Raw genomic sequence first — 13,548 nt, 5'->3', positions numbered from 1 at the left:
GTGAATTGGGCTTAAAGAGAGTGACTGGTTCAAAGTCACCCAGCCAGTTTTTCATCCCCAATCAGGACCAGAACATACAATCTCCTGGTTTCTAGGCCAGCTCCTTAAACACAATATATACAAGGATTTTTCTCTGATGGTTGTGATGGAGCTGTTTAAATACATTTTTGTGTCAGGATTGGAGGGCCCATTGCCCACAGTTTCCTTTATCCTTCACTATTAGCCATATTGGTGGGATACTAATGGAAATTTTAATTTAGCAACATCTGGAGCATCACAGCTTCTTAACCTCATATTCGTCTCAGAGCCTATATGTATGTATCTTTAAAGGCTTTTATGAAGCTTTTCCTTTATGGCTGCCCACTCAGAATATGCTATGCGTTTTAAGGAACTGGAAACCTCTTTATCAAGCAAAAAGTATAATTGTATTTAAATGACTAATATTTTGCTCACATTGCCTGATATTGAAAACATGAAGTATCAAATCAGCTGTCAAAATTTCTATTAGATTATTTGGATTACTGAACTGCTTTTGAGATTTTAGTTTTTTTAAAAAAATAGGGATGTGAAATTTGTTATGTATACCACACAGCATCAAGATGATAATATTTCTGTTGCTTTCCCCACTCTCTTTCTGTCCCAGAGAAACATTAAGGCATTATGCTGCACACAAACACACATACATAGTATATTTAAACAGCAAAACTAAAAATATATCCGGAAAAATAATTTCTTAAAAACAACTGAAAATTCCTCAGTCAAAATGTGTCTCCCACTGGATAGCCAGAATGGGCGTTGGTAGAAGTTACCCTGAATGCCCTATCTATGCTGCGGGAGAGCCCAGGATGGGTTGACTCCTTCCTATGACGTCATTTAGCTGAGTCTGCACTAAGATATAAAAGCCAGCCCCTGGAAGAGACCCCAGCTTTGGCGAAGATACTTGACAGGCTGAAAGGTGTCTCTGAAAGCACAAATGAATACAGAAATATGACTTACCCTCTCCTGACAAATCAAGGGAGGGGCTGGGCTCTCTCGCAGCATAGATAGAAAGGGCAACTTCTACCAACGCCCATTCTCCTCCATGCTGCATCGAGAGCCCAGGATGGGACATACCAAAGCTTGCATGTCCACGGGTGGGTCCTCGTCCGGCTCATCACACCGACCGTCTGCCGAAGGCTGCAGTTGCCGAGGCAAAGACATCCAGACGGTAGTATCTGATGAAAGGAGACGGAGATGTCCACGTGGCCGCACGACAGATCTCCTCCAAGGGTGCTTGGGTCGCCCAGGCAGCCGAAGTGGCCGCGTTTCTGGCAGAGTGCACCATCAGACCTCAAAGAACTGGAAGGGCCGCAGCTTTGTAGGCCTGCTCAATGCAAGATCTGACCCACCTGCTAATAGTAGGAGAAGAGGCCTTGTGCCCCAAGTGAGAAGGGAAAAGGAAACAAAATGGCTTCAGACTTCCTGAAGGAGGAAGTGAGCTTAATGTATATTCTAAGAGCCCTACTTACGTCTAGCGAGTGCCACTGCTGCTCTAAGTCATGGTGCAGGAGGGGGCAGAAGCCAGGCAACATAATGTCCTGGGACCTGTGAAACAGGTGTTAACCCTTGAAATAAATGAGGGGTCCAGACTGAGGACAACCCTATCATCGTGAAAGGAACAAAGGTCCTGTCTGATGGAAAGAGCAGCGAGCTCGGATACCCGCCTGGCTGAAGTGATGGAAACGGGGAACACTTCAGAGTCAGGAAACGGAGAGATAATGTTCTAAGGGGTTCAAAAGGTGGCTTTGTAAGGGCATAAAGGACCACATGAAGATCCCAGGAGGGATACCTGTGAACCACCGGAGGGTGCAGGTTGGAAGCCCCTTTCGAAAACCTCCCGACTGAAGGGTGATGGGATAAGGAAGGAAGCGAACCTCATGAAAGAACCGAGGAGAAGGCTTCAACCTGCCTGCGTAAAGGTGTTGGGGGCCAAACCTTTCTCCAGATCCTGCTGAAGGAATCTAAGAACCTCTGCCAACTGGGATAAAGCAGGAGAGAGAGAGACCCTCCCTAAGGCACCATCGGGAAGGGCCTTCCAGGTGGCATCATAGATGCACCTTGTGGGAGGTTTGTGAGATGCCAGGATAGTGATGATGACCCTTTCAGGAAGATCAGCCACCTCTAGCCACTGCCGCTCAAGTGCCACATGGTCAGCTTGAGTCACTGGGGCTCCGGGTGGAGCAGAATCCCCTGATGAAGGGAGATTAGATGGGCTGGGATCCTCCAAGGAGAAGCCACCAACAGGTTGACCAGGTCCACAAACCAGAGCGTCCTTGGCCAATAGGGTGCCAGGAGGAGGAGCTCCGCTCGTTCCTCCAACATCTTCTGAATTACTGCCGGAATGATGGGAGCGGGGGAAAGGCATAGAGGAGACTTTTGGGCCATCTGCACCGAAGGGCATTGCTCCCCTCCGCTCCCTGGCAAGGAAACCTGGTGAAGAATCTGGTGACCTGGGCAATTTGAGGAATGGAGAAGATCCACTTCTGGTGTTCCCAATATTGAGGGAAAGGTCCCTGAATAGAGAAGGGGGAATAGATCATTCTGCCTGGTTGACTAGGCTCCTGCTGAGCCAGTTGGCCTGGGAGTTGTCGATCCCGGAGAAGTGGTCTGCTGAGATCGACAACAGGTGTTGCTCTGCCCATAACCCCAACCATAGAGCCTCTCCCATGAGGGACCTCGCCCCCCCGCCAGTTGACATGAGCCATGGCGACCACGTTGTCCATAAGGACTAGAACATGAGAGCTGGTCACTGAGTGCCTGAAATTCTTGAGAGCTAGAAAAATGGCTCTGAGCTCTAGCCAATATATGGGAAGGGCCTGCTCTGAACTGGACCAAGGTCCTGAGCTATCTGGCCCTGCATATGGGAACCCCAACCCATGAGGCTGGCATCGGTGGTTATCACTAGCCTGTCTGGGACCCTGAAAAGGAGTCCCTTCCAGATTAACGGGGAACACTACCAATTGAGAGATCTCCAGATTTGTGGTGGGAGTGGGACCTTGATGGATGAGTGGCTGGTTCCTGCTCGTTGGTAGGGAAGCAGGAACCATTAGAGTGGACAGGAGTGGAAAAATCCGTGGCTCTGGAGATATGACAGGGTAATTTGCAGATCCCGATGGGCTGCATGGATGAAGGAGGACAGAATCAAAATGTTGTCCAAGTAGCATTGGATCCTCACTGGAACAGAAAGTAGAGGTGCCATCAATGCTGCCAGAACCTTCGTGAAGACCCTTGAAGCCGATGAGAGGCCAAAGGGAAGTGCTCGATACTGGTAATGGGTATTCTGATAACAGAAACGGAAAAACTGGCGATGATGAGGCCAAATGGGGATGTGGAGGTAAACCTCCATGAGATCAGTGGAAGAGAGGAGATTGCCCTCCCGAACGCTCTGTAAAATAGAATGCAGAGTCTGCATTTAAATAGCCTGTATTTTACAAATTGGTTGAGAAATTTTAGATCCAGGATGGTTCACTACCCCGCCTGAGGCTTTGGGAATGATGAAAGGCGAGAATAAAGCCCACGTCCCCATTGAGAGAGGGGAACAGGTTTGAATAGCTTGGATTTCAAGAAGGAGTTGAATGGCCTGATTCATGAGGTCTTGCCTTGAAATGTCCCGAGAGACAGGACAGATAAAAAAAAAAAAATTCTTTTTTTTTGGTGGGTGTGTGCATTAGGAAGTCCAATTGTAATCCTGACCTAATAGTGCTGAGCACGCAGGCATCCGCCGTTGACTCCTCCCATTTGGAGGCAAAGAAGGCAAGGCAACCTCCGATGGGTGGGGAGAACGAGGGATTACTTAGAATGATGGCAGGAACGACCCCCACCCTCCTGAAAGGGCTGTTTACCAGTATAAGGAGCTGGGCGATAGTCGGCTCTCTTCCCAGAGGAAGAGAGAACTTTTCGTTTATCTCTGGTTTCGATGAGATAAGGTTCCAGAGCATCACCAAAAAGCTTATTACCCGCAAATGGAACTGAAACCAGCTTCCATTTACGAGATGACTCCACCTGCCAATTTCTGAGCCATAACAGTCTTCTTGCTGCTACTGAAGATGCCATAGCCCTAGATGCAAATTTGGCAGAATTGAGAGTGGCATCTGCAGTGAATTCCGCCGCTGCGATAATCTCATTAAGGCCTTGGTGAGACTGAAGGTCAGATATAGGCAATCTAATCTGGAGTTGGTGCAGCCACCGTATGGATGCCCACATGAGAGTGCCAGAAAATGGGAACGAGGCCAAAACCAGAAAGTCAACAGAAGGCACTGCCAGGGAATTGTCCAGGGCTTCGCTGACGTTGTAGAAACGCTTATCCAGAGAAGATGGGCGAGGACCTGCCGAAGGGGAAGCACACTGTTCCTTGACCATGTCCAGGAACAAAGTGGGAGAAGGCAAAACCCCTGCATGAACTACAGGCTTGGAGAAGAATGAGTGTCCCTGGTTAGAGGGAATTCCTTGTGGCTCGGGAGCCTCTTCCTCTGGCGACAGCTTGGCAGTGACCAAGGCCATGCTGAGTAATGGCCTGAAGAGAGAAAGATTGAAGACCAATGCAGAGGATGTCTGCTCTGGGCGAGAGTCCTCTTCCTCTGAAAGATTTTGGTCAAAGGTCTCGCCTTCTTCACGTTCTGAACGAGAGGAGTAACTGTGTTCAGATGGTGAAGCCCTTCCCTTCTCATCAACCTCCTCCCATTCTGGTAGAGAAGAATGGACCCTGAGGTCCTGGGGCCTGTGTAAATCAGGGTGATGAGGCAACTTATAGATTAAGAAGGGAGAAGGGTCTGAACCCTTTCCGGAGGTCGAAGGATTTGCTTGAAGCCTTCAGCCAATCCCTGCCTAATGGCCAAAGAGACAACATCTTGGATATCCCCTGGTCTATGCTCAAAGGTAGGGGCAGAAGGCCGAAAGCCCGCTGCTGAGGGAGTGAAGGTGGCTTCAGGCCTAGATTGAGAAGAGGTTCGAGGCCTGGAGGGAAGGGGAGGAGCATAGGGCCCTGAAGCCTGTTGGAAATAAGGCCCAGATCTACTTAGATTCTGAAGATCATTGTACTGCAAAAGCCTCAGGAGACAGGCTCATAGATAACTTCTCCTACCCTGGGAGGGCTTGGCTGGGCCCACAGGTATCACCTGAAACATGCTGTAGTTGCAATCCCTTCTGTTAAATAGTTCTGTTGAACTGCCTCTCTAGGGCTGCATGTCTGCGCTTTTCTGCCCTCAACTCAACCTGAGTTGCCTTCTTAGGGGCTAGAGCCTTAGCTCTGATTTTAGCAGTCACCTCCCTCTGGACTGATTGGGTGCGTTGCCTACAACTTTTTCTCTTATTGGCTTAAGAGACTGTTCCACTGGGGGGTGGGGGGAACTCTGCCTGACCCTTATCTTGCTCCATTTGAAGAATAAAGGCTCTTACGATGGAAAGAAACTGTTTGTAAATTTTTTGTATTAAGCCCCTTAGGGTATAAATTGGCCCCCGGGCTTACAAAATGGCCACTCACCTCGTGGTGGAAGGCTTCAATCCAAGATGGCCACTGACTATGGGAAACAGGCTCCGAGATCGAAGAATTTCTCCTTAGGCTATAAAGAGCCCCAAGTGAAGTCAGCAAAGGAAAGGGCAGCCTCTGGCCACACGATCAGCTGGCTGACGCTGGTATCAGTTTGCCGATTACTTTTTATGACCGCTCAAACCGCAGGCGTGGGAGAGGTCTACAGACGCTGCCCAACTTGCCTGAACAGCACTCTGGCAACGCTGCTCCCAACCTTGCTTGAAACGAGGAAAAACGGCACTGAAGATCGCTGGTGAGTGTTAATCTAACAGAAGCTTTCAGAGACACAGCTACTGACTGAAAGGAGCTGAGTCAAAAGCTGGGGTCTATTCCGGGGCGCTGGCTTTTATATCTTAGTACAGACTCAGCTAAATGGTGTCATAGGAAGGAGTCAACCCATCCTGGGCTCTTGATGCAGCATGGAGGAGAATCCATGGAATTTGACAGCTTTTTTATCGTAACAGTCTAAGAATTATTACAAGAACAATTACTGTGCAAGTGGTCCCCAACCTTTCTGGCTCCATGGACTGCTGGGAGGGATGGTTTCACATGCGCAACCTAGATGTTGCGCGTGCACAAATGAAGATTCGTGTGCTCTCCCGTTGCTTGTATGGCCCAGTTCCCAACAGGCCATGTACCGGTGCTGGTCTGTGGACCAGGGGTTGGGGACCCCTCCATACCATATTAAATGTATATCCATATATACCTGTATATGTATGACTGTCTTGGATAGGCTCCATTTATCTTTATGTACACACACACACACACAATTTTATTGTACAAACTGTTGTAAGGCAGATATAAATTAAAAATATTTTAAAATTTACCAAAGTCAGATGAACTTGACTCAACAAGGTTTTCTAATTTGTATATAAATTGTCTGTCAGATTTAAAAGAAAAAGATGTTATTGAAAACCAAAGTATATACCCAAATACTGTGTTCAAACCATACATGTATCTTTACACAGACATATCTATATATACATGCAGCACACACATACGCACACACTTGTTAGACTTCCTTTTGAAAAAACATTTATCTCTGCAAATCAACCATGCCAACAAGCATGCCAGCCTAGGTAAAGCATCTTTTCAGAGGAAAATGGATTCTTCAATCTTCAATTACTAGGAGTTTCTTTTATAAAGAGCTTTAACTTTGATTAAAGTTCAGTTACAAGGCACTTTAATAATACAGCTAGTGAACGTCCTAAGAACAAATAGTCAGAACAAGTGTAGGTTTTAAGAAATATAGAGCAATATAATAACTAACGATTTATTCCAGGACAACAACATCCTCATCCTATCTTGTGGGACTTTTGAATACAGACAGATAGTCATTTAGAACACCACATGCCAGATATCACAGTCATCAAAAACCGAAGAGTACAATTTATTGATGTCACTGTAACGGGAGACACCAGAGTCGAAGAAAAAGAACTAGAAAAAAACTCACGAAATATTGCAACTGGCCATCAAAAATACACAATTATGTCCAAGAATTTTTCAAATAAAACATCAAGAAATTACAGCTTCCAATAATGCCAGCAGAACTGCAAAAAAACTGCACTACTTGGAACATTTTAAGAAAATACTTAGTCAATACCTAGGATGGTGGCAGCAACCCATATCAGTCATCAATGCCAGGCAATAATATTTGTGATACACTTTTAAATGTTCGGTTGACTGAGTTTCATGTTTATATGAAAATAATAATAACAACAATAATAACAATAATAATAATAATATCATACCTCAATAATCCAAAGAGAAATGTACAAGATTCAACTAAAGCAATTTCAGTAACCCATTGAAAACCAAATAATTCCACAATGTCGTTTTCATAATCAAGTGGAAAGGGATCCAGCCCCAGTAAATTCCTAAGAAACAAAGTTAATATTGTTTATAGTTCCTTAAGCAACATCCACAGGCATTCTTTAACTGGGCACCCTCCAGCTAAGCTAGGACTTTGTTTTACAACTAATTCCATATCCCCACAGAAAAAGATCTCTTGATTGAAATGCAAGTTGTATGACATTATCTTGGAGAAGCACTGAAGAAGCTGATGGTCAGCTAATTTGAAGAAGCAAGTGCCAAAGGAATGAGCGAGCTCCAGCCAGCTAATTGGCGGTGACCGTAAGAAGGCTTAAGAATACCTCATGGATCATCACAGATCTGCCTGAGAATCACTTATATACAGGCAGTCCTTGACGTACAACCACAATTGAGTCCAGTATTTTCGGCTGCTAAGTGAAACATTTAAGTGAATTTTACCCCACTTTACGACCTTTCTTGCCACAGCTGTTAAGTGAATCACTGCAGTTATGAACATGGTTGTTAAGTGAATCTGGCTTCCCCATTAACTTTCTTTGTCAGAAGGTGATCACGTGAACTCAGGACATTGCAACTGTCATAAATATGAGTCAGTTGCCAAGTGTCCGAATTTGGTCCATGGGGATGCTGCAACAGTCATAAGTATGAAAAATGGTCATAAGTCACCTTTTCCAGAGTGGTTGAAACTTTAAACAGTGACTAAATTAATTGTTTTTTAAGTCGAGGACTAACTGTAAAGGTATCAGTCTAGAGAAGTCTAAGGCATGATATCTATATTCTACATTTCAATATACACAGTATTGTTGCTACAAAACTTTGTCACCCTTATCATGAGATTATTAAATTTATATACTGCCCATCTCAATATCAAGCAACAGGAGGCATATATACAGAACAACCCCATAAATTATCTATAGGAAAACTAATTCATGGCCTGTATGTTATAATTCTTTGAATCACTAATACTAGACACAGAATCAGCATTACAAATACATTTCTTATATAGCATATAACGAAACTAAGTAGAAGAAATATTTTAGAGATATTCCATAACAGCGATATAAAGAATTATCCCCAAGATCTATTCAAACAAAAGCCGAAAACACTAATGGGATCATAGTGGCACACAGCAGCTGTTAGAAGAAGCTAATTAAACATTCCAAATTCTCAGTTCTGAACATACTCACACACCAGGGATTTTAATACTATTCCAAGTAATTATGATACTGGAACATTCTTAGTAAAATCCAGCTTGTCTAATAGTATGTTCAAAATAAAAGTCCCGTGAGCAGCGTTTTCGGTTTTGCATACCTCTTTAGAGAACCACTTGCTAAATAAGAATCAGGAGAAAAGCTTTTTCCTTCATTTTTAAGGTCTGAGACGCAGGAGAAAAAAAGAACTCTGGAGTAATGTTCTTCTATTTCCATTGCAGCCTCTAAGCTGTCAGTAAACGAAGAAGGCACGGAGTGAGTGCTGGAGTCATCATCCATTGTTCACGCTTCTCCCTGGAAAAATAAAAACACGCAGCATATATTTTTCCATGTTTGTTTTTCTGAATTATCAGAACGGAATCTTACCTATTAAAGCAGAATGTGATAGATTTCCCACAAGGACTTAGAAATATGTCAAGGCACAACAAGGTTTCAAATCAGCTGAGCATCCGAGTACATCAGAATCCCAAAACTATCAACTAAAACTCATTGTTAGCTCAAACATAACATTAAACTAGCTGTAGATTAATATTTACAGTTGTTTTCCAGATGTATTGCAGTAGAAATCCCATCATTCACAGCGAATTATCAAGTTAGCTGGGTAATGGAGGTTATAGTATAACATACTGCATCTTGATGGCATTATGCTAGGGAAAACCAAATGAACAGCAGTCATAATAATTATAAGATTGATGCCGAGCACTTATGTGTTTCCTTCTTTTCTTTTTACATAGCCATGAGACTATGAGCATTTATTTCCTTTTTAATTAATCAGCAGAGCATCAACTCGCAGAGTTTACATATTTTGTTATGCCATTGTGCAGCCTTGTTTGTCCTTTGAGATTAGTGTGATTTTTATTGAATTTATTTCCTGACCTTCTGCCATAATGAATAAATTTAGAGCCCAGCCAATTTTACCTTAAATCAACTATGATTCAACAAGCCAACCCTTAATGTTATGTATGAACTAGATTAGTGAGTCCAACCAGATGCAAGGGTTTTTTTTTCCCTTCATAATGCCATAATTCAGTATTTATTTACATTATGTTACTGTGGTACAGTAGATATGACATTCTGAGGAGGAGCTCCTGGAATGTCTCCACTATCAGAGATTATGATAACGTCTACAAAAAAGTAGGCTTCCTCAGTGGTTCTAGATCAATGGTTCCTGAAGTTGAGAAGTTCTCGATCAGTTTTGATCGGAAAGACAGAAAAGACTACCTGACTATCTTCTCTGTCCCCATGAGACCCTTTCATTTTTCTCAAGTTTGTTCATTACAAATTTAATATTGGTGATACATTTTCCTCGATTCTTGGGATTATTACCTATTAATTTCTTATGAATTTTTAAAATTTACAGTCTATTTTTATTCTTTCTTGTAAATCCCTTGACTGTCAGGAAATCTCAAACTATTTTAATAAATGCATAAATAAGAACTAGCTTGTCATGATTCTGCTTTTGTAAATTTGAACTATAAAAAGCAGTAGTAATAGTGCTATAAATATTTTCCTCTAGGGATGTACATATAGAAGAAGTAGCATTATTTTAGGGGGACAGCAATTCTAAGTAAACTTACAAATGGAATTAAAAGACAAAACTTCCACCAGTTACATCTTATGCTGATTTTCCACCATCAGTTTAAGTGAAATCCCAGCATGAAAGGGATAAGGGACAGTGGAGTACCCTTGCTTTTGTTTCAAGTGTCTGTTCATATTTCCTTTCTCAATTTATTTTAATCAGAACAAAAATCTTTACATAGGCATCAAACTTCATAAGGCTTCTTAACCAATGGATCTCATTCTGGAATCTTTCTGGGCAGTGACTCTATGATACTGAAAAGCTGGGTGTGACTTTTAACAACTAGAAATTTCAGATTCATAGATGTAGCTGCCTACACGATTTTAGCTCATCTGTCAGTTCAAAAACCCAAGAGCCAGACTACTACTATATGTATTAACAATGATTATTTGACAGGTCACACACATTTGTATTAGCGTGTCTCTGTACCAGAGCAAAATAATATTGGATAGCAAAAGTATATTCATATCTTTGCAAATTCTTCTTGCTCCATGCCAAAAGCAACAAAAAATACCTCTAGATATTTTATGAAAACTATCCCCTTAAATTAGAATGTCTTAAATTGGGTAGATTGTAAGATAATTCACAATTTGATACTGCTAACAGTGTACACTGTTTTTATTATTTAAGTAAACAAACTGTTAAGTTAAAAATGAAATCCATTTAAGTAACTTTAGACAGTGAGTGACTTTCAATACTATTGTAATGCCCTCTAAACATACATAGCTAACATAGTCAACATAGCTATTTGCAAGGAAGTATGGGAAATGAAGTCCAAAACAAGGTAATTTTTCTCCTTGTTTATATTCAGAGATTAATCTGAGTTTCAGATAACAGACCCTACATTTTGAGCCATGATTCTATTCAACATATCTATAAAGAAATACTCCTTACTCAATACAGCGATTCCCAGGAAATGTATTTAGGTGAGTTTTAACCAATAACGGTCAAAGTCTAGTTGTTAATCTGAGGTTTTTGAAAAGTGGAAATTGCCAGAAGGCTGGACTTTCCAAAAGAGGGAGACAACAGATCACATTTTTGCCCAATCTGATGTATACAGGTAGTCTTCAACTTACAATCACAATCAAGTCCAACATTTCTGTTGCTAAGTGTGTTTTGCCCTATTTTATGACCTTTCTTGGCACAGTTACATGAATCACGGCAGTTGTTAAATTAACAACTTAACAGAGTTAAGTGAATTTGGTTTACCCATTGATTTTTGCCACTGAAGGTCGCAAAAGGTGATCACACGATCCCGGGACACTGGAACCATCATAAATGTCTATACATATTCTCAGTCATCCAGGTCATGGTTGTTCTAAACGTGCTTTTTCAAGAGAAAATGGAATTTTCTGGGTTTTTAAAAAGATGTTTCGCTTTTCATCCAAGAAACTTCTTCTGCTCTGACCGGATGTTGGGGAATTGAGTCAGAGCTGAAGAAGCTTCTTGGGTAAGAAGCCAAGTCTTCAACCATCATAAATGTGAGTCAGTTGCCAGCTGCCTGAATTTTGACCACATGACCACTGGGTTGCTGCAACGGTCATAAGTGTGAAAAATGGTCATGTCACTTCTTTTCTGTGATGTAACTTTGAACGGTCCCTAAATGAACCGTTGTAAAGTCAAGGATTTAGCTATGCTGACACACAAGATTTCCACTTCCGTCATTGCTAGTCATTATTTCCTCATGTGAATCGGGAGTCACAGAACTTGCAGCCCAAGACAATCGAAAGGCAAATAATACATACCCCACTCCATAAAAAAACAGCAGGCAAGAATCGGGGCTGCAAATAATCGCTGGCGGAGCACAAACCCCGAAACTCGCTTTAGAAGCCAGACATGCAAAACGAAAGTACCTGGGACAAAAGCCCGCGCCTTCTAACCTGTTGGCGGGCTAATGGGACGGGGCGTAGGTTGCACAACGCCGACCCTTTCCCACCATCCCGCTTTCTCCCGCGGAATCGCTCCGTAATTCCCGCGCGGAACCGGACCCGCGCTACTGCGCGTGCTCAGAGGAAGAAGGTGGCGGGCATTATGACGTATCGCGTTCTCACTGGACAGAGGAGCTTCCATTCAGAAGCTTTTCCCTTTTTCTCGCTTCTGGGGCGTCTTCCGTCTGTGGGAGTTTCCGAGTGGAGGCGGTCGCGGCGGCAAGACTCGGGGTACCTGCTGGAGTTACTTTTGAACCCGAGTGGCTTCTTGAGATCCGCTTCCCGTCCGCTGATCAGTAAATGTCGGGAGTTGCTCGAAGAAGGGATTTCTCGGTTTTCACGCTGGAGAGAATTGTGCTCGGCTGGTGATCGGTTGCGATGCCAGCCGGTTTGCTAAGTTAGTAAGAAGGTGCAGTTGGGTTGGTTCAGTTCACCGTCCGTTTATTTTATACGAACCCGGGGCTAAGTTGATCCAGCTATACACTATTTGCTCAAAGTGGAACTCATAGGTCGGGTTGCTGCTTCGGATTACAGGCAGTCCTCGACTGAGTCTGTCATCTGCACCTTTATAACTGACTGGTTTGGTTTTGGAACCCAGCAGGACAGACACAGACTTCAGAGGATAATTAGGACTGCAGAAAAAAACAATTACTACCCACCTGCCTTCAGTCGAGGACCTGTATACTGCACGAGTCAAAAAGAGGGCTGTGAAAATATTTACAGACCCATCACATTCCGGACATAAACTGTTTCCTTCCCTCAAAACGACGGAGCACTGCACACCAGAACAAAGCCATCACTCTGCTAAAATAAATAATTCCCTCAAACCTGTTCAACTATTTACAAAGTCTGCACTACTATTACTATTAATCCTGTCATCACTCCTTATCACCCATCCCCTCCCACTTGTGACTTTATGACTGTAACTTTGTTGCTTGTATCCTTACGATTTATATCGATTGTTTCCTAGTATGATTTGATTGCTTATTGTACCCTATGACTGTCGTTAAGTGTTGTACCTTATGATTCTTGACTCTTGAGGAATGTATCTTTTCTTTTATGTGTACTGAGAGCATTTGCAGCAAGACAAATTCCTTGTGTGTCCAATCACACTTGGCCAATAAAAGAATTATATTCCATTCTATTCTTAGGACCACGATTGAGCCCAGTATTTATGTTGCTAAGTGAGAAATCAGTGAAGAGCTTTTTTTTGCCCTATTTTACGACTTTCCTTGCTAAGTTTCTTAAGAGAATTGCTGCGGTTTTAAAATTAATAACATGGTTTGTTGAGTGAACCTGGTCCCCCCCCCCCCCATTGACTTTGCTTGTCAGATAGCAAAATGTGATTACGTGACCCTGGGACACTGCAACCATCATAACTATGAATCAGTTGTCAAGCATCTGAATGGAAATCACGTGACCATGGGGATGCTG

At 42.9% G+C, this 13,548-nt stretch overlaps 1 protein-coding gene across 2 annotated transcripts in view; it reads right to left on the bottom strand.

Moving 5' to 3' along the window:
• MMS22L (MMS22 like, DNA repair protein) overlaps positions 1–12,181 on the bottom strand; it is an 81,992-nt gene extending 69,811 nt beyond the window's left edge. Inside the window, exons 1-4 of one of the 2 annotated variants that reach the window (XM_026726492.2) lie at positions 11,932–12,181; positions 8,708–8,901; positions 7,318–7,443; positions 6,394–6,446 (exon numbers count right to left, since the gene is read on the bottom strand). In XM_026726492.2, the coding sequence (XP_026582277.2) occupies positions 6,394–6,446; positions 7,318–7,443; positions 8,708–8,886 (358 nt within the window). In that variant the 5' untranslated portion in view covers positions 8,887–8,901; positions 11,932–12,181. The remainder of the gene's footprint in view (positions 1–6,393; positions 6,447–7,317; positions 7,444–8,707; positions 8,902–11,931) is intronic. The other variant, XM_087913888.1, reaches the window with a different exon arrangement.
• Positions 12,182–13,548: the final 1,367 nt, after the last annotated feature.

Source organism: Pseudonaja textilis, chromosome 1, assembly GCF_049901715.1.
Source record: "Pseudonaja textilis isolate UNSWEBS1 chromosome 1, rPseTex1.2, whole genome shotgun sequence".
Lineage (NCBI taxonomy): Eukaryota > Metazoa > Chordata > Lepidosauria > Squamata > Elapidae > Pseudonaja > Pseudonaja textilis.
This window is presented reverse-complemented; position numbering and strand designations above follow the sequence as displayed.